The 25,393-nt window shown below is 42.1% G+C and overlaps 2 protein-coding genes across 2 annotated transcripts; both read right to left on the bottom strand.

Moving 5' to 3' along the window:
- Positions 1-18: 18 nt before the first annotated feature.
- PKD2 (polycystin 2, transient receptor potential cation channel) lies at positions 19-19,815 on the bottom strand. Its single transcript, XM_056489948.1, has 15 exons — positions 19,386-19,815; positions 14,602-14,715; positions 13,733-13,866; positions 13,120-13,370; positions 12,624-12,848; positions 11,862-12,090; positions 10,223-10,393; positions 9,613-9,794; positions 8,967-9,087; positions 7,064-7,162; positions 6,636-6,757; positions 5,957-6,074; positions 5,531-5,694; positions 4,589-4,736; positions 19-2,888 (listed from the first exon to the last, which is right to left on the bottom strand). Exons 1-15 carry the CDS (start codon positions 19,777-19,779, stop codon positions 2,655-2,657), a joined length of 2,706 nt encoding a protein of 901 aa, XP_056345923.1. The 5' UTR covers positions 19,780-19,815; the 3' UTR covers positions 19-2,654.
- A 287-nt stretch (positions 19,816-20,102) lies between these two features.
- On the bottom strand, positions 20,103-24,690 carry SPP1 (secreted phosphoprotein 1). Its single transcript, XM_056489949.1, has 7 exons — positions 24,405-24,690; positions 23,099-23,165; positions 22,949-22,999; positions 21,960-22,064; positions 21,764-21,808; positions 21,226-21,507; positions 20,103-20,815 (listed from the first exon to the last, which is right to left on the bottom strand). The coding sequence occupies exons 2-7, from the start codon at positions 23,150-23,152 to the stop codon at positions 20,342-20,344; spliced, it is 1,011 nt and encodes a 336-aa protein (XP_056345924.1). The 5' UTR covers positions 23,153-23,165; positions 24,405-24,690; the 3' UTR covers positions 20,103-20,341.
- Between the last annotated feature and the right edge of the window lie 703 nt (positions 24,691-25,393).

Genomic DNA, 25,393 nt, shown 5'->3' with positions numbered 1-25,393 from the left:
AGAAACATAAATGTGAAATTTCTCTTGCTCTACTTTCTTTGTTAGGTAACCTGACAATGAGGTATGAGATAAAAGCAACACAAATGAAATGAAGGATTCTTCATGTTCCATTATAAACAAACCAAGTGTAGGCACAATGTTTTCTTTGTAGATTATATAAAATATTTATTAGGAAGTAAAGTGCTCAGTTTTACAGATCAATACATTCTTGATCATTTTAGAAGACTTGCATAATTAACAGCTTCCTAACAAGACCAAACACTGTACATTACTATGCAAAAAACTGTACCTTTGAATTACGTGACAAATGATATTATAATCTAAAACTGAAAAATGCATCAATAAAATGTTTGTAACATTTGTCAAGTGGCAATGCACTCACTGCAAGGCCCACTGTCAACACACACGGGTACCCCATGGAAACTTATTGCACTTCAAGATGAAGTTTGTTATCAAGTAACGACACGTTACAGAAATACATCCCAACAAATGCAGCTACTAATGCAAACACTTTCATAATAAACATATAATACAACAGAAAGGTGAACTGAGTGACTGAATTTACATTTTGAAGAACACATTTTGGATATGAATATAAAGAAAAGGCTCTGTATATTAAATTGCTTTGGTATAATTTTTTTCTATTTTCCTCGCACACCAGCTGGTCATGTGTACAGCTGGTGTTTCTTTTTGGTCTGTTTGTTTACAGTCAGAAATGCAGCTCAGCACTGAAAAGCTTTCCTCAGAAAGGCTTCTGAGGTGTAAAACCCTTCAATAAAGGTAAGAGAGAGCTTAATCTGAATGCCCTCATCCCACACAAATGCCCTACCCACTGTGCTGTGCACTGTTTTGGTAAGTTCACAAGGAATCCTGTGACAGGGTATGAATTTCTTCCCAGTACAGGACAAAATAATCTACACAAGGACACAACCTGTTCTTCTCCATAATTCTGTTCCAGAGACACAGCTACTATGAAATTCCAAGGCTGAATTTCCTCCTCTGTCACCTTACATTAATAAGGTTCCTGTGCGTACGGTTTCTCATAAAATAAAAAATGGAAAGGCGTGAATTCCATTCAGTTTTATCAAGTTCCCTGGTTAGAGGAAAGGCATTCTGAGCCAGTGCTCATCCAGAAAATGCCATTGCAAGAATACATGGGACATGGAAGCTTTGCCTAAACAGCACTCCCATAAGAACGATGAGAGAACTGCTTGCTGAAACAGAAGGCACCAACAGCAGAAAAGTCTATGTAGAAATGTACCAAATAATTTTACAAGCAGTTTAGTTAAATGTAAATACAGATCACATAGTTGAGATGTGATTAGAACTTCACATGGCACAAGATCAGATTTTCCCAACTGTCAGAAACTTCCCTACCCCTTTCCCTGTCACACCCAAGGAAAACTTAGTGTTTTTCTATTTTGTGTGCTTTTAAATAATGTATTTTCTGCAAAATAGCTGTATTTAAACCTCCAGAATGTTTATCCCAGAAACAATTAAATCATGAAAACAACACATTAAAAAGTGGGCACTTTGCAATATAGCTGAAAATGCTACTTGGGTGTGAAGAGGCAGTTCTCAAATATTTCTTCTGAAATGATGATTTTAATGCATTCAGTTTCTAGCAGAGAATGATGTAATTTACAGTTGTACAAACTAAGTGCACTTTCTTCTGCTTAAAGAAATGTACCTCTCAAAACAGGAAAAAAAAAGAATATTTTAAATTACGTAAGACAATAGTATACCAAGAAAACTCAGAAGGACAAGTAGAAACTCATAACTTTTAAAAAAGTGCTGTTTTATCTGACAGTTATTAAAATGAATAAGACAGACTGATATAATATTATTTAAAAATTTGCTTTTAAAAGCCTTTAAAAGTTGCACTTTCCAAGAGGAAACAGAAAATTAATAGCCTTTTAGTGTACCAGCCACTGCACATTATTTTGTCTGAAGCTTGCTGCCCTCATGCAAGTGTTCCAAATGATATTTTTACAGAATCAAATTTCTGTCCTGGTGGATTTTGTCCCACCTGATTTCCATTCAGTTTCCTGCATTTCAGTTTCTAAGGCTGCCACTCTCACTGGTACCATTACACATAGCTTACAAAGGCCTGAAAATGATTTCTGGAGTGAATATTTTTTCCCTACCAGTGAAAGATATCCTCAGTGGTCTGATGAGAATGGTCCCACGTTGGGGGATTTGCTGGCTGAATACTTATGGGAATGTTTTTAGGGAAAAATGGACATGTAGTGAACAATGTAGTGATACAGATTGTAGTGAACATATCCCAGGAAAGGGATATGAATGCTTTTATGAGCCTGAGCCAGGCCTGTAGGTTTGCCCTCGAAAAAGAATAATAAGAAGAACAGCTGCAGCCTAACAAGAAAACAAGGGGTGAGACAAAGGTGATAGGGGAATGCCAAGGAACTCTGAAGCCTATGAAAAGTAGAAAAGTCTGACAAAAAAAGTTTGCCTCATTCAAGAAGGCTTCTGCCAATGATAAGTTGTGTGACATGTGCAGGGGGAGAGAAATTGCATATTAGGGTTAGAAGAGAGCAATAAAGTGGCATTTGCTTGCTTCATACCGAAACGTGCAGCATCCAGTTCTTCATCTTCTCCAATCCTGACCCGAAACGCCTGGAATCCCCTACGAACTACCCGTGGATGTTGCTGCCCCCGTTTGCTGCTGCTGCCTCCAGGCCATCGGACTGGGAGGAGGACGGCCGGGAGCTCCTGGAGCGGGGCTGCCCGCCCAGCCCCAGGGGCGTTCCCAGCCGGTGGCTCATCTGCGAGGCCGTGTCGTCCGACTCCCAGCGCTCCAGCTCCTCCCGCACCAGCCGCTCCATCTGCTCCCGGTGCATCTCGCTGTCCCGGCCCAGCCTTTCATCCTAAACACGTCAAAACACACCAGCTGGAAGGGCACTGCTGGACCCCAGAAACCTGGAGCTTTCTGTGCTTTCTCCCCACAGAGAGCACTGCTTTTGACCTGAGGACTTGGAGAAGGCTCCCAAATTTAAGTGATTGAGTTAAAATCATGTGTGTGTAGTTAAAGTGTGTGCTTTCACATGGTGAAGGGTTTTAAATCTGAGGTTTTTATAATACAGTAATATGTATGGGACAAGATGGAGGATTTTGGTGCTCATCTTCCTTCTTCTTCATGGTTTCAGGTAGAAGTTTCTGGTTGGACAGTTAGGGGCACACTGAGGGTCATGGGAAGTTAGTTATTGGGTTAAAAGGATAAATAATATAGGTGTTAATTCTCTATTGGATTGTTTAGCTCTAAGAGACCTTGTGGCTAGCTGGATCTGTGTCTATTTTGCTCACTTCTAGCTAGTGGATAAAAATGTTGCTGAACATTCTGTACTTTTTGATAAAATTTAACAAACAACCAAGCCCGAACACAAGAAAATCCATTTCCTTTGTGTATTTTTTAATCCTGACTCTGAGTGAAGACAGAAAAGACTTAAGACAAACCACTAATTAAATGGTGCAAAAACATCCACCACTGGAACAGTGCAGCCTCCAAACTGCAGTCTAGGCAAAACCCTACACAACCACAGGAAAGTCTTATACCACTTTGTAGGAAATGGAAAGATAGAAACTTCCACAGACACTGAAATGTTTGATTTGCAAGCTTGGGAGAAGCTTGGATTGATGTAAAAATAAAAGGACACAGACATTAAGCAGAAAATTTATAAACTTGTATTTCTATAGTTGTAAGTAAGATTATGCCTTAAGTAAGTAAGAAACTGTATTGGGTAAGATGGTGAAGGGTTTATAGTGTAGTAATGCAATTGTATAGAGTAAGCTAAGAGTTTAGATGTTATAACAGAAGCATATGATGTGTGTATGTGTAGTAGTAGCCCATTGGATAAAAGTATACACAGCGAGGCAGAATTAAATCAAGGTGATAGGTTAGAAAAACAAAATAAACTTTGTGGCAACTTTCTATTGGATTAGAATGTTTTATATTGCCTTGTAACAAAGGAATTTGTGACTACTTGGAGAAGGAAAGCGCAACTTGTATTCCACCTGACAGATTTTAGTATCTACAGAAATAACACATTTCTCCCACTGGCCACTTCCAAAGGGCCCTCAGGATAGAGAGGGTGAAAGGGGAAGCAGTAGAAGTCAGGTAACCCTGGTGACAGAAGTGACCTACTCCCACCTGCCCCACACAGTCCCAGAAGCAACAAAGGAGAATTAGAGCAGACAGAGCTGGATCCCCTAGACTCTAACAGACTAGTCCACAAAAAATATTGTATTAATCCCAACAGACAGCAAGGGATGGAAGAGCTGCTTCAGTGACTACTGAACACCACTGCTGTCCTGATCACAGGTTTAAATGGTGACATGGGCCTGCTGTGAGACATGTTGTCATATCTGAATCTTGAATCGTGTTCCCAAAATTTAATGTTTTAAATTCCACACTCTCCTAACACCTAACTGAAATCACTCACCCACTGCCAAAGCACACACCTCCTCTTTACCACCACCCCTCAATCCTGACAAGCCAGGCACGAGGAAGAAGTGCCAACAGAAAGGAAGATACGCAGGCTGTGACCAGACCACAGAGAGAGTTTCTTACCTCTGTCACTCCATCTAACAGCCTTCCCAAGACATCTCTCCTTTTCAGCTTGGCCCTCTCCATGGCTTCCAGCTTCACGATGACGGCATCGATCTTGGAGACGATGCTGCCGATGGAATGCTCCATGCGATCCACCCGCCTCATCAGCCTGAGGGCAACAATGGCAGCCTCAGTGACCCACACACTGCCCAGCCAGCACAGCTCTGGCAGGTCAACACACACAGCAGACAAGGATGAGACACCACTGTTATGCAAGCATGCCTCTGGCTGCCCACAAACCAGTCCTACTGTCCAGGAGGGACAAGGTACAGCACAGCAAGGAAGTAAAACAGGGGCACATGGGGATAAAAGGCACATTTACTGTCACTGCTCTTAGGGCATCATCATGAAAATTTGTTGGTTCCAGTCACACACAGCTAGTCTTGCTGTAATTAATTAATATGGAGATCTATTGCTTTGGACAAAATACACACTCACAAGTAAATTAATCTTACCAAAAACAACCATAAAAGTTCTCACTGAACCTAACATAAACTTAAGGGTTTACTACTTAAAAAACCAGAAAAGTCTTTTCTGGCATTATTGTAATATGACCCTTTTCTCCGACTTTTCAATAATGAGGTTTTAAGGACAGGGGTTTTGTTGCTGTTTTTTTGTTTGTTTGTTTGTTTGTTTGTTTGTTTGTTCAGATTTTCTATACTCTAACCAACTCCCATGAGGCTCTCTAAGGCACTTCTACTTCAGATATTATTTGAAAGCTACTAAAAGGAGTGGCTTATGCACAACAAAATCGTAACACTTGCTTTTATTAATAATTTAATTAATATGAATGAGAGTATACTATATAAGCCATAAAAGAAAATCCACAATAAAAAAAAAACCAACAAAACAACAACCAAAACCCAACATGCAGCTTTGTCCCCCTCAGAAGGACAAACTTACACTTGGAACTCTTCATAGGAAACCCCACTAGAGCTGCTGCCCCTCCTCCTGGAGCTGTGCCCACTGTCCTCATCCTCATCCTCCTCAGAGTCATCCAAGCTGCGGGGGAAGCTGCGGCTGCTCAGAGGACGTGGCAGAGAGCTCCTGTCCAGGTCAAGATCCTCCTGTGTGAAAACACAAGCCAAAGATAAAGAGAAGATGTAAAAACTTTCACCTGTACATGGGGGATGCTGTGTCAAGGTCAAAGAGCTCCTGTCCTCTATCAGCTCCCCTTTTTACAGTGCCTTTTCACAGCTCTGCTCAGACAGCCAGGAATGACAGCAAAAGTGAAGGGAGACAAGAGGATTTTTCTGAGTCAGGAAACCAGCACAGGGAGCAGACTGGCAGACAGTGCTGGTGGCATCTCACTCCTAATGCTGAGCTCACCCTCTCTTTCTCCAGGTCATCTCTCATCTGCTGATGTTCATGCTCTGTCAATTCCTGGTCCCCATCTTGATCATATTTGGTAAATATTGCTTCAATTTCTGCATCCGTGTGCCCCTTCCTGAAAAGGCAGTAAAAGCAGTTCCTTTACTTTCTATTTTTCAGATGCTGAAAGAACTCTGTGTACTAGAAAACATTTCACTTCAGACAGACTTTCATCCTCAAGACAAAGACATCCCAGCATTGCCTATAAATTCACAACACTGATAAAAACCCCACAGTCCTTACCATTCATTAAAGCATCAATTTTTCCTATACTGAACCTTTCTCCTTCACAACTCCCTTCTGTATCTCCTTGATTTGTACCCTTGCCTTGGACTCCTGACTGTCCACAAACTCCTGCAGTGGTCTGATAGAAACATTACTATTTCTTCAAAGGCCTTAGGTCTCTGCTTCCTCAGAGATTTCTGTGTTTTCCTCCCCAAAACACAGAAATTCAAAGAGGTTGGGCCTCAGAGCTCCAAAAACATTTCTCTGGTGTGGGATGCCAGTAGTGCAGAGAAAAATACTCTGGTGTGTGTCTTTATCCACATTAGTGCACTTCTAGAGGAAAATCCCATCAAAATTTAACATCCCATTCCCTGGGAATACTGTTCAAGGTAAGAAGTAACAACTCCCTTACCCTTTGAGATCCTGCCGGAGTTCATCAAAATTGAGCTTCCCTCCACCTTGTCTCAGACTTTCTGAAATGTCATCAACAGTAGTTTTCTTCAGTTTAAGTTTGATCATGGCTTTGTTGTAGCCCTAAAAGAGAAAGTGAAATTTTGTTGTTTCTCATGACACAAGATTTCTAATTTCTTTACTGATTACAGAAATCAGCTACTGTACAATCTCATTCCGTGTGTTCAGTATGATCATTCAAGGCAAAGTCTCAGATGACTGAAATACATTGTGATGGGAAGTTTTCACTCAGCTCAGATTAATTTATTTTAACTGAGACTGTACTCACACCAGCTGCTGCCAGCTTTACTTTGTACAGGTTTTATGGTATTTTATGAAATTAGTTTAGATGTGAGGAATAAGAGATGTCAAACAAAACATTACATTTACCTTCCTGATAAGGTCAGACAATTCCATTTCTGCCTTCTGTTGTGCCATATCTGATTTGACTTCAGAGTAGGTATCATTGATAATGGCCAAAAACATGTTCTGTTAATAAAAGAAAACAAAAATGTTGAAATTTAAAATTGCAACAAGACTGACTCCTACTACTCCTATCACCTTCCTGTGCAGACCTTAACATGAATTTTGTTTTAAGAGGACAGAAGGAAATGATGGTCTGTTTAAAAAGAAACTAACATCCAGAGCTTGATACTGAAATATGATGTGCTGCAGTATAACAAATTTTAATCAACATCACTGGTTATTTATATAACTGGAGAATTACTTTCCAGAGAGGGTTTACAGCTACACACAGCAGTGGCAGTAAACCCTGCAAGGCCAAACTTACACAGGTAACAGCTCTGAATTAATCCAGGCAACACAGCTGGAAACAAAAATGCCCGAGGAATCAACTATTCACCCTGTAACCAGCACAAACAAAAAGTTCTGATCTAGTTACAGTTCTGCTTGCATTTCAAACTAAAGATAAAATGAAAAAGCTTAAAATCAGGTACTTGGCCCTTATGGCATCAATTCTGAAAAGAGCTCTTTCTTGTTTAGAGAAAGGAGAAAATATTGGTCTCACTTAACCCTGGGCCAAGCATGTAAGTTAATCAAACCATGCTGCCATTACTGAAAGGTTCCTGCTGGACATGGAGTAAACATGACTGAATTGCAAATTGCATACTCATGTTTAAAAATAATTACTAAATTTACTGACATGTTCAATGTACAAAGGCAGTGTTATCCTCTGCTTCCTCATGGATTTAACAAACATGCCTTGGGACAATTTTTCAGTGCTGTAACTTCATGCATTCATGCCAAACATCAGAGAAGTAAGAGGTAACTTGACAACTCATTGTTGTGCTATTTTTTTGCTGCTATTTTGCCCAACTTTAAGAGTTGTTGTTTTCTGCCTATCTCCCTAACTTAATTTCCAGGTCTCAGACTGGTCTCAATGGACTTGCATCAATATTTCTCTCAGGCTAAATGAGAGGCTTTACAGATATAAAAAAACCCAACAAATTATAGTGAGTATTTTGGATAACCTGCTCTGCTTTCACCTTCCAGTGCTATTCTGTTGCCCTCAGAAAAAAGATATTTCTTTCCCTTGCTGGACACTAGACTGTTCCTCTGGAATGTGTGAGATGCTATAAAGCAAATAGGAAACCTGCTTCATGTGAACATGTTATTTTCCCATTCAATCCTGGTCCATCTTATTAAACACTTACATTTCTCACAAAACATTTACAATTCTCTGCTTCCTTACTAGTGAACATCCAAGATGAAGTCTTGCCCCACAAATAAAATCTGAATCCCATTTCTCTTCATCTCAAATAGTAATAAAAAGCTGCACTAAGGGTCACTAAATAATATTAAAAATGATGATGATAAAGCAATGCTCTTGCAGCAGGCAAAGCTGTGTGTGGCATGCAAGAACAAGGCTGTTGTAAACACAGCCAGCCACACATTAGAGCACTTTATGAACCAAGAGACTGCATGGAACAGTACAGCTACTTTTCACCAAGATACAGCCTTGCTGTGTATGCCATTCAACCAGCTACTGTTCAGATTCTAGAAATAAAATTAATAATAATAATAATAATGATAAATTAAAAAAATACAATGTGGAGGACTAAATGAGAATGACAAAAAGCACACAATGCAAATCAATTTTAAATGAGGAAAAAAAACCAAAGAGTGTAGTGACCAGCCATGTAGCAGTCAGGCCTCTTCATGGGCCATACACTCACCTACATCAGAAAAAAAACCAAAAGTAGCAGGAAGAATCAAAGGACAAGTGATGCAAAAACAGCCATTGACCCATCCCAAATAAACAAAGCATACATACCAAAAGAATGAAGAACATAAAGAACACAAATGTAGTGAAATAAATGGGTCCCAAAATTCGATTGGCTTCTTCAACCTCTGTGAAGTTGAAGTCTCCCAAAATGATGCGGAACTGAGTAAATCTTAAAAAACAAAACACATCCAGGAGTTGGAGAAAACATTACTGGTGCAAGGGCTGTCAAACTATTTCATTCTAGCAGTGTGACTGATGGGCTGCAGAGAGCTCTGCACTGTTGTAACACTTTATCAGGGAATGCAAAAACAATTAATCAAGCACATTGACTCTGAGTCAAGCAACTATGAACACTATCAGGAATTATCCTTATTATGAATCCAATAATTCAGTAAACATTCAACCACTAAACATGGAGTCATTGCTTTGTCTAGGAATGTAACCAACTGCTGTAAAAATCACATCACACCAATCCAGCCCTGTCATTTTTAGCTCACTGCTCTGACGATTTAATTTCACAGCAATAACACTGAGATTAAAATGTTATAAAAATGTGTTTGCTACCAGGTTATACCAACAGTAGTGTGCCTGCAGTTTATCTGCTTAGATGGATGTCACAGGATTTATCTCCGATAAAGCAACAGATTCACCAATGCACCAAAATCTTCTTTGCGTTTTTTATACCTGTACTTACATGCAGTCCTGGAAAGTACTGAAGTCATCAATTTGAGTGCCAAAGACAAGATAGGCCAACTGAGCATATGCTAAGAAAATAATAAAAAACATAATGGCAAAGCCAATAACATCCTTGACGCAGCGGGACATCGTGGTGGATAACTGGCTCATTGTTCTGTTGAAGTTAACAAATTTGAAAAGCTGTGAAAAGAAAAAAAGAAAGAAAATCTGAAAAGACAAGGAAGACACTTTCTTAACATAATTTCTTTTCACTCTTTCACATGAGATGACACTGAACATGACTGGAGACAAAGCAGTACCCAGTAAGAATTACTGATTTATCAATTGAGGAGTAATAAAAACGTTTCTTAACATGTTTGCTGACAAAACACAAGCACTGAGTATGTCTTCTAGACCTAAACAAGAGCTGACTAAACCTGTAGCAAATGGCAACTTTGCTTTTCATCTGCAAGAAGTTATCACTATTCTGACTTTCTGAGTCTGTTCTGACTTTCTCACATAATTGACTTTGAAAGAAACATAAGTAAACCTCAAATAATGTGTCTCATGAAACTCAGAATGTTGCTTATACTCTAATGCTAGAATACAGATGTGTGTCTTGAAATTACCTTAATCCAGACAAAAAACACTGTGACTGCAGCAATGTTGTTGAACTGCATTTGCCAATATGCCAAGGGCTCAAAATTGGGGAATGAGTTCTGATCTTCCAGCAGCTTCTTCAGGAGCATATCAACAGTTGATGTCCTATAGATGCTAATTCCTATAGCTACCACAGACAGCTGAGGACAAAAGTAACACACACACTTATGAAAGGTGATCAGGTTTTAAAACAACTTGTTTGAGACATATCAGATAAAGTTAAGACATGATGAACTTCATGAATTTCACAGTAAAATCATTATAGTCCTGGACTACAAACAAATAGTCTGGGAGTAAGAAAATTTAGAAGTCTTTTCCTTGCCACAGGTGAAGAACAAGATGACAGTGATACCTAGCAGGATTAGAAAAGTGATGCTGCCACAGAGAAGAAAATATGAAAAAGGAATATGACAACTCAAACAGACAAAGGTGTAAAAGAACAAAGAGCAGGAAGACAACAGTAGCCAAAAAGGCACTACAGTTTCTCCAGAGCAGACTCAACAGTAGTGCCCAGAACAAGCAACAGCTGAGAAGCTGCAGTTTTACCATGGAAGTTTCTTGCTTTGACTTCTGCAAATGTGCTGTTCATTACTGTAAGTGAACACTTCACTACATATAGGGAATCACAAGTACATAATCCTACATTTAAACAATGCCCCTCAGGCAAGGCGTAAACATAGAATTCTGACCTCTTGTGTGAACTGGATTTTACACTCACATTTGAATACTCTCCACTGACTGTAACAGCAAAGCATCTTATTCCTGCCCAACCATTAAGTGTAAAAAACAGCACACAGTTCATGTAAACATCCTCCTAAGCAGCCCTTCATTTACAAAGCACTGTGATGCAAATATGATTTCCCTGGATTACAAATACTGGCTTCACAAATTGAAAGTTTTGATTAATCCAAGCCTGAAGATACAAAACGACTGTGGGACTGGAACTGTTTCAGCATTTCTGGCTTTGTATACTTTTGGAAGCACAGCTTGATCTGAGTCCAGAGAGAATTATATTATGCAGCTTTATATCCAAAGCTCCTATTTTCTGGTGCACTAAGATTACTGATGTGCAATACAGTCCACTTAACCTAGACAGCTGCTAGCACTCTACAATTCTGAGGCACTTCTTCAAAATTGGTATTAGCTGGTGAGTATTTAATATCATGATAAATCTCCTTGTGGTTCTTTGCAAACATATTCAAATCCCAGTCCCATTCCTTGAAATGCAAATCACTTCTTTAAAGCAGATGATTTTCTTACTTGAAAGCCAGTGCAATACTCTGTACCAGATATGTAGAAGAGAAGGCAAGTTTGTCACCTCAATAAAAGCTAAGCCTGCATAAACAAAAACTATGAAAAAGAATGATGGACAAACACTCTAACTTTGCACCTCGTTGAAACCACTGAAGATAGAACAACCAACTTTGCAAAACATATCAACACAGACTAAAATTGTCTTATTCAGACTGAATAGCCTAATAGTCTGTAAGTGTCCTTCCCAATGATGCTCCTGTACCTTAAAACCACAATAGGAAAACTGAGTAATTCATGTCTCCCACAAAGTGCATTTTAGAAAGCAATTTTAGCCTGATTACAAAGGTTACTTACCACAATGATAAGGATGTCAAGGCAATTCCAAAGACTTCTGAAGTAGCGCAGTCTATGAATGCGAATTTCTAAGACTTCCTCCACCATATAATACAGAACAAAAAGACAGAAGGACATTTCACAGGCTGCCAGGAAAAAATCAAAAGTGGAGATGTAATGAATCAGCCTCACAGGCTGAAACTGCCAAGATGTAACCAGGCCTCCAGTGGCTGGAAACTCCACTAGCAACCTGCATTTAAAAAAAAAACAAAACAACAAAGCCAAAAAGAATTTAATTTAACCAGAACTAATGAAAAACACTACTAAAAGACACTTGGATTTATTTGCATAATTATCTAAATAATAGAAACAAATCCACATATAATATAGAGAAGACAGCCCACAAAAGTTGTAAATGTGAGCATACTCAATTTTGACTAAAACTCAAAGCCTTTCAGGAACAGTGAGGTAACAGAAAGATTTGTTTTCAGCTGTGTCTGTTTCATGCTGTCTAAACCAAAAGCTGATGCTCTATACCCATGTATTTACTTGAACAAGCCAAGTCTCTAGAGAGGTCTCTTGCAAACAGCACCCAAGGTGTTGTGGCACCAGGAAAGCCAGGACAGACTCCATGAAGAGTTTCACTTCTTTGACAGGGAGGCATGGCATTTCAATTGTCTGTCCCCTTTACACAAAACATACATTTACCTATGTCCCCAAAAGAAAACCCCAAGTCCACAGCCCACACTGTGCAACTGAACACTGTTGTGTTGTTGTTCATACCTGACCACACAGAATAGGTTGATGTTTGCATTGTACACAGAGAAATCAATGAAGGCTGCTCTGGTCCCTCTGTCCAGCCACAGGTTCTTCTTCAGGCTGGCAATCTGCAGGGCTGTCACTTCTCTGGTCCTTGAGAGGTCCTGGTAATAACCAGCCCCGCTGTACGTGGCAATCAAGCCCCAGTGGCTGCTCCCATTCAAATCCTTCTCATTGGTGTACGTCCAGCTAGTTCACAAGTGAAAGAGAGCACATTGGTCTTTCCGCCTTCAACTTAAAATTAACAAGAAAGACACCAACAAAAGCTGACTAAAAAACATGCATTAGTTACTTAAATAAGCTTTAACTCAAGGGGAGCTTGCTACAAAGTTTTGATGTAACCCCTGAGAAAGAAGTTACAAAATTCCTTTGGCTAACACCACAAAATGAGATAGCAAGATGGGCCACAAGTATATTAAAGAGTAACTATAGGACATGTATCTACAGGAATGCTACCTACGCTGTTCCATTCCTGAGTCCAAAAGGAGCAGTATCTTCATTAGCTACAGAATAGACATCATAGCAGTCTTTGATTTCATCCTTTAAATCTTCAGGTATGGAGCACGAACCATTCCTGACTTTCAGCTGCCGAATGCGAGGCACCCCTAGGAGCAGGTTCTCATAATAAATGAAGCTTTTGTTTTCTGCCATGGTTTTGTTGTTGTACCACATCTCCCAGTAAAGACCATCCAGCAAAGGGCCTTCTGTGAACTGGGGAGGATGACAGAATTTTAGTTTGAATGTTGCCAGCACTGTTTTTGTAGATCTCCATTCCACAGAAGTGTTAGAATTGCAGCTAATATTTTTTCTGACATAAGACTTTACTATTACCTGTCCTCCAAAGACATTCCACAAATTTGCCCTACCCTGCCCCACCAACATTATTTGAGTTCTAAATTTTCACATATTAAAGGCCTACTTTGTTCCATAGCTTTGACATCGTGCACACAACTCTTCATGCACAAGTCTGTTCAACCATATTAGTAATTAAGATCCTGCAGGTTAGATTTATAATTCATGACAGAACCAGTGAACCACAGCAACAGAGATATAAAAACTTGGGTTTAGGTTACCTTCCAGAAGTCATCCATTGTGGACAAAGTTTTGAAATCAGTTCTCTCTGTTTTTGACACAGGTGTTTCCAGGAAGAGCTGTGACATAACCCTTGTATAATAGTACATACTGGAACTCACTGTCCCATAAGTCACTGCAGAAGATTTGGTAAGGAGTGAGAGATACAGGAATGAGGGAAAGGGAAAGAAAAAAACTTTATTTGTTTTGAATACATCAGGTTGTATTTGTACAGATTTTCTAGTGGAACTATTAAACTCCAAAATAAAACCCACACCACGCAGCATTTATCTTTCAACTGTGATTAAAACACAAAAAAGCAGTGAAGGTAGACTGATCAATCAATTTATAATACTCTCTTCTCCTTCCCACACCTCCTTCTATTATTAATGCTTCTACCAAAGTTAACCCCAAGGAAAAACAATAGCACAGTTCAGCAGCCTGAAGAGAGGCAGGCAGTGCCTTTTTAGGTGGCTTGTGCTATCCAAAGCATGCATGGAGAGCTGGCACAGATGGCACTGAGACCTCAGGACAACTATGCTCTGCTTGAGCAGATAATGACAGTCAACCAGAATACTGCAGGGCACTGGGAATGACATGGATTAGACAAGCAACCTAAAGCAGAGATGTGCAGTGCCTTTAAGAGAAACTTCCCTCAGAAAATAAATGACTGTGTTACTCCTCTTCCTCACACGGGGCCAAAGATATGGCTGAGGGCCACAGAGCATAAATTATAAAATTATGTACAAAACTAAGATGGGTTGAGTTGACCTGCCCATTAATTCTTCTCCCACATGAAACAACCTTCCTTCTGGAATCACAGGAAGCAGGTAGCACAGAGCTGGATGCACTGGTGCTGGTCAGTACTTACAGACACACAGGACCACGAGGAAAACCATGTACGTGACCAGCTCCCGTAAAACACTCCTCAAGTACCGCTCTCTGCTGGTGTTGCTCTCTTCCATGAGTCTTGTCCCCCACAGACCTTACAAGGAAAAAGATATATATATATAATTATCAATGAGATACCATAATAATTTAGGAACAGCTCAGCAGAACTCCAACAGAATCTGTGGAAGATTTGCAGAAGTGCTGTCACTTAGAACCATGTGATATAAAAACAGATAGAAGAATACAGAGACATGCACAGGCAGCCATTCTTCAAAAAATGGAAGTGCAGTGCTTTGGTATTTTTTCTTTAAAACATGAAAATCATTGTTTGATGAACGAAAATTCACATTCATTATTGAGCCTTTAAGAACAGTCTTAATTTTCTACATGACAGGAAGATACTTGAGTCAAACCTATTTTTACAACACCAAATCACAACCTTTCCCTCCCAGATAGGCAAGAGACACAGCAGAGATGTTGGTGAGCATTTCTGCCCGGTTTCTTTCCCTGTCCCTGTACAACAAAGAGTTATCAATTAAATATAACAGTAGCAGCCTAAATGATCAACTGCTGTCCAGTCTAGCTGTCAACTTGAGCAACTGCATCAGCTGAACTGTTTCTGCCTGCTCCTCACTTCATGTAATGCTTGACACTCCCAAAAAGACAGGGAGAGAAGCTATTGAACTTTGGTGACCCTTCTGAATGGGTAACAGAAAAGCAAAAAGATCTTTTAAATGGAGTCTCTAAAAGGAACAACCACTTAAAACAAAATGCAGTTGGTACCCACCATCCTTATTTCCTATGCCTAGTACAGAATAGAAAAAAAAGGCTGAGAACAGTTGCTGATGCTCAGACTGTTCTCTTCATGGAGCTTCTCTTCATTTAAACCTAAAGCAAGGAAATTTGACCTTAGTTTCTGATGAGAGAAAAAGCATTTAAAACTAAAAACTCACTCCTACAGAACTGCAGTAAACTTCCAACCTTTTCAGGTGTTTTAAACAGCCAACCTTTCAAAACATCCTTTACATTCTCAGTAGATGGAAATGTAGTAACCTCAGACTCCCTAGGAAAAATCTTGGATCCATCAAACATACCACAGTAATTTGAAATGGAACAGTAACAAGGGATAGCCAAAACACATTATAAAGCTGACAATGAAGCATGAGTTCAGTCAATCTGCAACCACTGCTGTAAGACTAAGACAAAGGGCTAAGCTGCCTGCTGCAGACCTTTGTTTGCTAACAGAGATGGGAATAAGGAAGCTCTTTTCTCTACCTGGATTTAGTGAGAAAAAAAGAAAAGTATTAGATATTTCTTGAAGCCTTCCAGCCAACACATTTTTAAGTTGTGACATAAACCTGGAAACTTCTCTTGCACAGGCACAGCAAGCACTAACAGTTTTAGCATTAATCTCTGTTCACATGGCTTAATTTGTAACTTAGGGTCTTCCCTAGTGTCAGCCCCCAGATAAGAGAGCTTTTTCAAAGCTATTCTTTAAGGCCAAGTTTGAAAATGTGCAGATAAAGGCTGCAACTTTACTACACTGAACGCCAAATCCTCCCCATTAGGTCATTCCTGAAGACAAAAACATAAATCCAAGAACATTTACGGAGTCACTAATATTAATAACTCAACAAACTCAGCCTCTAGCACAGCACTGCGTTGCACTAGCAACCCTCATAATAACGGCAGGAAAACACTATGGAAAAGAGGAAGAAAAGGCTGGAAAAGCCAGTGAGCTAAGCTGGTGAGAAAGCCAAGTCCCGGCTGTCAGCACATTACTCACCAATAAGAAATGTGGTGAGCAGAAGCAGAAAGCTTCCAAACTCAAACTCTGTCATATTAGACTATTGCTAGGAGTCAAGTCAGCAAAGAACAGAAAACTACAGCAAAGAAAAAACCCAACCAAACAGCACCAGGGATCATACAATGATCTTTGTGCTAAGTGAACAATGAATTTGCCCATCAGCTAGCTTGGAGCTTTCATTAGCTGTTACATTTTTGCAATATACACATATTATTCACCTTTCCCCCTTATTAGAATATTGATTTAGGTGCACCAAATATAGTAGAGGTAAGCAGTGCTAACTGCTGCAAGCAACAAAACTGTTTTGTTTCCTTATAGACATTTGCTATTCATCAGCTTTTTGAACCGGTGTACTTTTATCAAATAAATCTGCAACTGTTGCCCATACTTATTCTGCATCTAGCAGTCTTCAGGAAAGTAACAATTAGTGAGTGACTGGGTAGGGTAGTTTTTAGTTTTTTCTTCATTGAATAAAAACTAAGACAACTTTTCAAGAAATGCCAGCACACATCAGTGATGACACACATAAGGACGTAGCAGCACTGGGTGACCAAATACAGCTCTACAAGGCAGGATCACTTTTCCAGGATGGCTCTGGAAACACACCTGTATTTTTTCCCATCAAAACTTCTGCTAACTTCCTCCTTAACAGAGTAGAATAGTCAGCCCCTCTTCTCCTCTAAGCATCTGGGATATTTGCTGAAGAGATCTGTAAAACTGGAGGAACTAAAGGCACTTAACAGAGACTCATGTTAGAATCTGAACAGAATCCACATATAGAAGAGCCTGAAATACTGATAGTCTGAAGTAGGTGACTTTCTATTCATTTAGTAACTCCTGTTACAGTTTCCCCAACAGTTGCAATTACCAAAATCCCAATACTTTAAATCCTCCCTGCATTCTTCTTTCATAACTCACAGCAAGTAAAAGTGCAAGCTGTCACTGAACATCCTTCTATAGTGAGTGGCAACTTTTTTTCCATGGTGACCCTATCACTTGTGCTATCCAAAGGATTATTCCCTCTTGCTGAATTCTGTCCAGGATGGAATTTCATCAAATAAATCAATGCCAACTTTCCTGTAGTCCTTGAAATAAAACTGAACACACCATTTTCCAGTCTTCAAAGATCCTCATGGATATCCACGGAATGTCAAAAGAACTGTGGAGTATTCTTTCCAACAGTAAATCCTCAGTTACCCTCCAAGTGCCCTATAAAAATGTCAGGCTTGCAATTTAAACTGTGCAGCACAGGGATTACATTCTTCAGGGAAGGTGTAACCTATTCCACAACAAGTGCAGAACCTCCACAGCACCAAAGCCTCACCCAGACATTTACTGCACCCAGGAATTCATGGCAACATTCTCATCAAAAAGCCAGAAAAGGATCTGACAGCTACACTAACTTTAGCTACACTTGCCTGTACAAGGAGGTCAGGAATCAACAGAAACTGTTTTGATTACTACCACTAAACCACTCTCACACTTGCCTCATGTACAAACACTGCTGTTTTTCACCACAGTTAAAAACATCCACAAGATGTTCCTTCTTGGCAACAACTAAGATGAAGGAGGCATCTGAACTTAAATAAAAGTTTTTATAAAAGGGCTTAACTTTCTCCATGAGAAGCAGCTCTTTTTGCAGGCATGTCTCAGCAACAGACTAAAGCAAACTGGAGACTCCAAACAGAGCAGTCGCAATTCATGCACAACATAATTATTACTGGTAGTTATTCTGGTTTCTAGTTATGAAGTGATTTGGGTCATTGAACATGGTCCCAGTAAAATCTGTTAAAAAGAAAATGTGCTCTACTCCATAATATCTGCAAGTCTGACTTGCATACCACTAAGATATTGCAATGTTCAAGAGGGATTTATTTTGCTGCAATAGAACTGAAGCCAGAGAAATCACAATAGCAAACAATCTTTGGATGCACATGAAAATCAGAGAAGGTACAAATTAAAGTTCAGTTTATTTTGATAGTTGCACTGATGCCATGGCAGCCAGTAACAGTACTATCTACCACTTCAGAAAATCCACATTTCAGAAGGATCTTTATTTTCTAAATATGGTTTGCTTTTTCTGCAGCTTTATAACTATAAAGATTCTGCCCAACACTTAAACCAATGCTCTGTTTAAAATCCTCGCAGTTTGAAGCTGATATTTGGAGCTTCTCTAAAAACAAAGGAGGGTTTTTCAATGTTCTCCCACAACCTTAAACCCAAAGGACTCCCCATCCAGCATTCTCTCTGCTGTTGTCAAATCAACCTGTACAAGGCCAGCTCAATAGGGAGTTAATGCAGTATGATTTGAGCAACATCCTAAAATTTCACTTGATGTGGCCCAGTTTTGCTTCCAGTTCTGTCCCTGATCACCCAGCTGTGTGACAACAGGCAGCTCTTGACTGTCAAGGCAGCACCAAGGCACTGCAGGAAAGAAAAAGTGATTCAAACACCCTCCCAGCAACCCACTCCAAGTACCCCATGCCATCCTAACCCTCTTCTGTAAAATGGGGATGCTGAGAAAAAGAGATGTACAAGCATTCTGCTCCAACTCTCCAAAGACCCGGTGCTGAAGCAGAAAGCCAAGCCTGGAAAAGACCTCTGGAGATCATCACATCCAACTATTGAGACAACATCACCATGCCAAGCAGACCATGGCACTGAGTCCCACATCCAGTCTTTCCTAAAGAGATGGTGACTCCACTACCTCCCTGGGCAGCCCATTCCAATTCTGCGAAGAAATTCCTCCTGGTGTCCAACCCAAACTTTCCCTGCACGGAAAGCAGCCAGGAGCAAGACCCGGGAGGCAGAAAGGTGGGGAAAGAACGGAAGGAGCGAGCTGTGGGTGCATCTGGGGGGACACAACCGGGACGGGGACCGGAGGATGGATGAGAAGATGATGGGGACACAGAGACAGGGGTAAGGATGGACGGAAAGCGGGTTCGGGGCTGTCTCACCTCGCAGTCTCCGCGCCAGGCGCTTGGCCCAGGCCGCCCCGCGGGGCGCGGCTCCGTCGGGCGGCGCGGGCGGGCGGCCCGGCCCCTCAGCCCCGCCGCGGCCCGCCGGGCCCCGCCGCGCCCTCCGCCCGCCGCCCGCCGCGGGCCCCGCGCCGCTGCCCAGCGACGACGCGGCCCGGCTGCCCCACTCCACGTCCATCTCCAGCACCGGCCCCGCCGCCGCCGCCGCCGCCGCGTCCTCCTCGGGCTCGAAGCCCGGGTTGTCCCGGCTCCAGGCCTGCCGCGAGCAGGCGGAGAGCGGCGGCGACGGCGGGCAGGAGCCGGGCCGCGCCGCCGGGCCCAGCCGCTCCAGCTCCAGCTGCTCCCGCCCGCGCCGGCCGCCGCCGCCCGCCATCGGCCCGCCGGCCCTGCCCCGCCTCCGGCGGAAAGCCCGGGGTACGGAGGGAGATGTAGTCGCCCTGGCTCCCGGCGGAGACCTCCTTCCCGCCCTCCTCCTCCTCCTCCTCCTCCTCCCACGGCTCCCTCCCCTCTCCACGGCAGCCCCGGACCGCCCCGCGGTACAGAGCGGGGCCGGCGCTGCGTGTTTGGAGTGCCGCTCATCCTCGGCCAAAGGAGGAGGAGGCCTCTGAAGAGATCGTGCAGGTTAAATTTGTGGGTAAAGAAGAAGTTTTAAAGCTCCCCCCGCCCGGTCCAAGCCCCAGTGAACAGTAACGCAGGTACGGGGGGTGGATGGAGGTTTTATTGAAGTCCCGTTACAGCAGAACAGCGCCCGGCAGCGATGCTCGCCCGCCGCGTCCCGCAGCTCCGCCGGCACGGCCCCAGCGGCCACGCACCGCCCCGAGCCCCAAAAATCACCCCGCCAGCTACATTAACAAACACTTCCCCGAAACCGAGCTACTTCCCGCTTCCCCTAGGTAGGAACTGAAAAAGAAGGGAAATATTCTTTTTGTCTCCCTTTAGAGGGTGACCTCGTTACTTTCGATGCTGTGACGATCTTGAGAATCCTCGGCGCTTTCCAGGGTTTGGTTGCTGATATCGTCAGAGAGCTCCGCTGACACTCGGTCCCGGCTCTCCCTGCTTTCCACGCTCGGGTGGCTGTCCCCTGTCTCCCTGCTTTCCACGCTAGGGTGGCTGTCCCCTGTCTCCTTGCTTTCCACACTCGACAGGCTGTCCCCTCTGACACCAGACTTGCTGCTGTCGCTTTCTGCCTCGTGGCTGTCGGATTTGTGCCGGCTGTCGTTTTCCAAGCTCCGGGCACGCAGATCGCTGTCCTGCTCGCTGCTGTCCCGCCCGTGGCTCTGCTCAGACCATGCCACGCTGCTGGCGTGCTTCCTCAGGGAGCTGCGGGAAGCAGAATCCTCCCGGGAGACAGAGCGCTGGCTGTCTGCGTCCAGGTCGCTCTCATCTTCCTCGGTGGCATCATAGATGAGCTGTGTTAGAGAGCAGAACAAGAGGCATTGTCACTCCTCAGGCTGCGGGGATGCTCAAAGCCTGCATGATGTACCCCTGCCTGGAGATACTCTGGTGTTTTATGGAGTTACATGAACCTTCCACATTATGAGAAACTCTTATTCACTCCTGGCCTCAGATTTCACGTGTGCAAGTATATTGTGAGAGTGCAAACTGCACAGCTTGCAGCAGCAGGCTACACTCCTGCCCCTGTGCATCAGCAGCCATGGAGACCCCCTGAACTGTGGTATCCAGAGAAAGGAAATGCACTCCTTCACTTATGCCTTCCCCATACCAGTTTTCAAAACCAACTCCCATAAAATGCCATGCCCATTTTCAAGTTCACTCCTCATTTCCAAGAGCGTGGGCACCACTGCCCAGTGCTATTTACCTTTTTGGCAACTTTGTGGAGTTTGACAGACTTCAACAGTTTGGCTTTTGCCCTCAGCAGTGCAGCTTTTGCCCTCATCCTGTAGGCCACACTGTCACCTCTGCCAGCATTGTCTCCCCGGGTGAAAGGGAAAGTGGGGAATGGTTCAACAGTTACTGGGATGTCTGTGGGGAAACCCGTGACAACCTCTTCGGATTCATCCGTGTCATTGGAGTCATTGTCATCATCATCATCATCATCGTCCACATCTTCATGGCTCTTGCTTGACACATCAGGAAAGTGCTGGAAAACATTTATTATGAATCAGGCAAATGAACACTGATGTGAGAGGTGCAGACTGGTGCCATTCACCCAGGGCTTAGGCACTGTTGGGGAGCTGTGTGCACTGCACTGAGTTCACCTCATCCTGCCTGGAGCTTTGCTTTATTTTGGGAGAGATCTTATTGCAAGAACCACACCTGAGTGAGGAAAATAAGAGCTGCTTCACACTGGCTGCCCTCCATCACTCAGCTGGCATGTTGTCCTTCAAAACACTTACCGGTTGTTCTGGGCCATCCACGCTTTCTTCTGAAGAGTAGAGTGTCTGAAAGCAACACAAAGTTCAGTGTTAGCACACAAGGCACATACAGCTGGAGCTGATCAGCACATTGGCTATTCTTCAAGCACTTAATCATAACTTTCAAATCTTGGCATGGAAAGATGCTCTGCTTTCTCTTCCAGTTAGGTGCCTGTACCTGCTGAGATGATGCCAGGTCACTCTGTGGGTGCTGCTGACTCTCCTGGGAGTGAGAATTCACATGGTCGTCATAATATCTGCGCAAGTGATGGCCCCTGGAGTCCTTAGAGAGAAAATAAAAGGGAGGGTTTAATCCTCAAAGCTGCTGCATCCCAACCTGTATTTTCAGGCAGATGTGGCATCTGCAGTACACAATCCTTCTGTATGGGATGTGCCCCCAGCCATTCATTGCAAGGAAGAGGATTCAGAACAAGCCATGATCCCAGATGAATGTTGTACCCAAAAGATAAATACGTGTGCCTGTCTCACTGGCAGAGCCTGGGAAAATTCAGATCAGTTCCTCCAGCCTGTTTTTATTGAGTGGGATTTGGAGTTATATCTAACAATTATTGCTTCTGCTAATTCTTAGCCCTTCCTGGAGGGTGATTTATCTCCCACATCATGAAGACTCTAAACTAAATGCTGTAGCTGGTTCTCAGACCCATGAATTCTTTTACAAGGATAACAGCTGGCAATGGGGGAATAAAATGGGGAAATAAAAAAAGACATATATATAAGACTGAATGCAGTTTGCTTACATCTCTCAAAAACAAATAGGATATTGGATTAAGGTGGTCCTCCAACACCAAACATCGTCATCTGATCCACACTAATGAATCTGGGTTATGGTAATTTTGCCATACTGCAGTCCCTTTCTTTTTCTAATTAACAGCTAACACATTTTTCATTAAGAAAAAAAGATTTCCAGTGCTGGTCCAATGATAGAACTAATGGAAGTCCACAACCAGGACATATGACACTAGAAAAATTCTGTGGACATCAGTGGCTCTCTGCTTTGAAACTGGCTCGTAACAGCCAGGTGAGGATGTGTTCTGCAAGCATCTGAATCATAGAACAATATCAGAAAACGTGTTTTGGAGGAAAACAAACAAATAAACAAACAAAAGTACTTTTAGAAGAAAATTAGCAGAGACAAAATGAGCTTACATATTTTTCTTCAGAGCTAGCAGAAATGGCATGCTGCTTGGATTGAATCACCTTGAAGGGAAAAAAGAGAAAAAACATGTATTGATATTTCTCACTGATGTGCAAAGGAAATAATGCAAGTGCTGGGGATGGTGTTTGTGATTTACTCACTGGCCATGCAGCGGTGATGCTGATAAGGCATAAACACAGAACTGCCACCTTCATTGTGATATTTTACCTAGAAAATATTTTGGAACAGTAAGTTAATAAAGTAAAATACCACAAAAACACTATAGGCTTTTGCTTTATCCTGGTGTTCTTCAATGTGCCAAAACCAGGTCCCTGCTATGGATTCAACTTGCCCATGCTAATTCTATTTCTTCTATCCCGCATCACCACCTCCCACTCACCTTGTAATGATTTGGCAGCTCAAAAAGCTATAAGAATTTTGAAAGTGAATGCTGAGAAGAGCTGAGCAGTGGTGAGAAAACCCACACTGAAAAGGTGAACTGACTCCTGACAGTTGTCTACTGATTTGCATAGGCAAAGGAGAAGCTCTGTGAAAAATTCTTATAAATGCCAGCTTTGGTTTATCTTCAGTCCTTTTACATATTTGTTTAAAAAAAGAGGCCGATTAAGGCAAACAATTAGTATTCTCTTGTCAGATATTTTAAAACTAGATTTTAGGGTTATTAACTTGAATTGCTGAGTAAAGTCAGTTTATGTGAATATAAGCTGCTCTTATTGAGCAACAATAATAACAAAATAACCTGTGTTTCCAAACAAGAGATTGAGTGAAATAGCTGCTCCCATAGAAGCTCACATTGCAGCTTTAGCAATTCAATAAATAACTGATTCCTGCTGAAATTAGGAGGGCTAAAGTAAATTGCAATGCTTACTGACCAGTTCCCAGAATAAGGAACATCCCTGGGAATTCAAACCAATTTACTGATGAACAAGAGTCATTCAAAATTTTGGCAAGTCACAGCAGGAAAGGAAGCTGCTTGGGACATTTAAAATGCATTAATAAGGCTGGCCCTGAGACAGGACACTCTAATAGAGGTATTGCAATTCAAGTTCTCCAGAGAAGTGTGACTGTCCATCCACTCAGGATTCTGCAGCACAAACCATGAGCCTGCCAGGAGAAACAAGAACACTGCCAGGCAGTGATTACATGAGGAAGAAAGCTTTCTGTGTTCAAGCACCAGCTCTGAGTTTCTAGTGCATGATTCAGTGGCAGGGTTTTCAGTAACCTTCTCCCAACATCTATCAGCACACAAATTTAAAATTGTGATTATGTGTAATACCTGGCATTGCTAAAGCAACCTTGCTCCTATAAAAACACACCTTTTTCCACAGAGAAATATCGAACATCCCTGACCAGTGAAGCAGTTTTCAAAGATCTGCTCAGTGTTTCCTAGGCTAAAGCTGCAGATGGATTGGCACATGTCAGGTAATAAAGCAAAAAAAAATTTACCTTTTCTGGTGCTGGAGGAGTCAGCCACGACAAGAGCACTCTTAGTGATCCCAACAGCAGCTCCAGCCAGTTGGCTCCCAGCAGCTCTGGCTTTCTCCCCTTGTCCCCTGCTGCCTGACATCCCTGAGCTCCGGGAATTTAAACCCTGTCCAAGCACAGCCACCAATCCCCATGTGGCGGAAAAAGATGAGGTCATGGGGCTCCTGGCCACTGTCCTGCCCACGTTCTCCTACACTTCCTCTTTGGCTTTGTGGCTTTTGAAACAAACAAAAACCATTCTGAGGTTAAAACATTACTTATGGGCGAGATCATTAACCAGCAGGTCTGTTGAATGCACAGTGTTTGGTATCGTGTAGGAGGGCTTCGGGGCATGTCTGTTCTGCTTTTGTGAAAAGCCTGAGCCCAGCTTCCCAGAAATCTTTTGTGCCCTGCTCTGCAGGGGGTAGGAATATCTAATGTGTGCTGGAAGAAATAAATCTGAACATAAAATTCACCAAAGAGGTGTTAATGTTTCCACAAAGTTGGAGACTTGCTCTCCAGGGCATGCGTGGTGCAACAGGAATTGCAAAAATTTTCAGAATATGGCCTTTTGCATTTTTTGGTCTGACCTGGGTAAAAAAAAAATAAATTAATAGTTCTAGTTGTCTCAGTAGGCATTCTGCATCCAGAAACTTGTCTGTAAAGGTGTACAAGAGCAAAAATTAAAGAAGACTGGTGCATCTTTATGAGGAATTATGACAAATTCTCAGTTCTTTTCTATTCATTTGTATTCCTTCTGGCTCCTTTCTCAGGTGGTTTGGTCAAGTCATCTGCTACAGCTGTCTCATGCACCATTTCAGAATAATTTTCAAGGACCAGATGCCAGATATTTTTTAAGTTAAAAAAAAAAAAAAAAAAAAAAAGGAAAAAAAGCAGATATAGCTCCAGCATGAGGAATGTCATGACTGGCATTGGAAAGCAAAGGACATCATGGGATGAAATTCCATGCC

Source organism: Oenanthe melanoleuca, chromosome 4, assembly GCF_029582105.1.
Source record: "Oenanthe melanoleuca isolate GR-GAL-2019-014 chromosome 4, OMel1.0, whole genome shotgun sequence".
In the NCBI taxonomy this organism is placed as follows: Eukaryota; Metazoa; Chordata; class Aves; order Passeriformes; family Muscicapidae; genus Oenanthe; species Oenanthe melanoleuca.
Note: the sequence above shows the minus strand (reverse complement) of the source record. Positions and strands in the feature narration are given on the sequence as shown.

What these genes read in the sequence shown, in the direction of transcription:
- PKD2 (XM_056489948.1), bottom strand. Translation starts at nt 19,779, where the DNA reads ATGGCGGGCGGCGGCGGCCGGCGCGGGCGGGAGCAGCTGGAGCTGGAG. An exon ending in TTGACATCCTTATCATTGTG is followed by an intron (nt 10,394 to 11,861) that starts GTAAGTAACCTT and finishes TTTTGTCCTCAG; the next exon opens with CTGTCTGTGGTAGCTATAGG. An exon ending in TGTCTGACCTTATCAGGAAG is followed by an intron (nt 6,758 to 7,063) that starts GTAAATGTAATG and finishes TTTCTCTTTTAG; the next exon opens with GGCTACAACAAAGCCATGAT.
- SPP1 (XM_056489949.1), bottom strand. Translation starts at nt 23,152, where the DNA reads ATGAAGGTGGCAGTTCTGTGTTTATGCCTTATCAGCATCACCGCTGCA. An exon ending in GCATCACCGCTGCATGGCCA is followed by an intron (nt 23,000 to 23,098) that starts GTGAGTAAATCA and finishes TTTCCCTTCAAG; the next exon opens with GTGATTCAATCCAAGCAGCA. An exon ending in ACCTGGCATCATCTCAGCAG is followed by an intron (nt 21,809 to 21,959) that starts GTACAGGCACCT and finishes TGTTGCTTTCAG; the next exon opens with ACACTCTACTCTTCAGAAGA.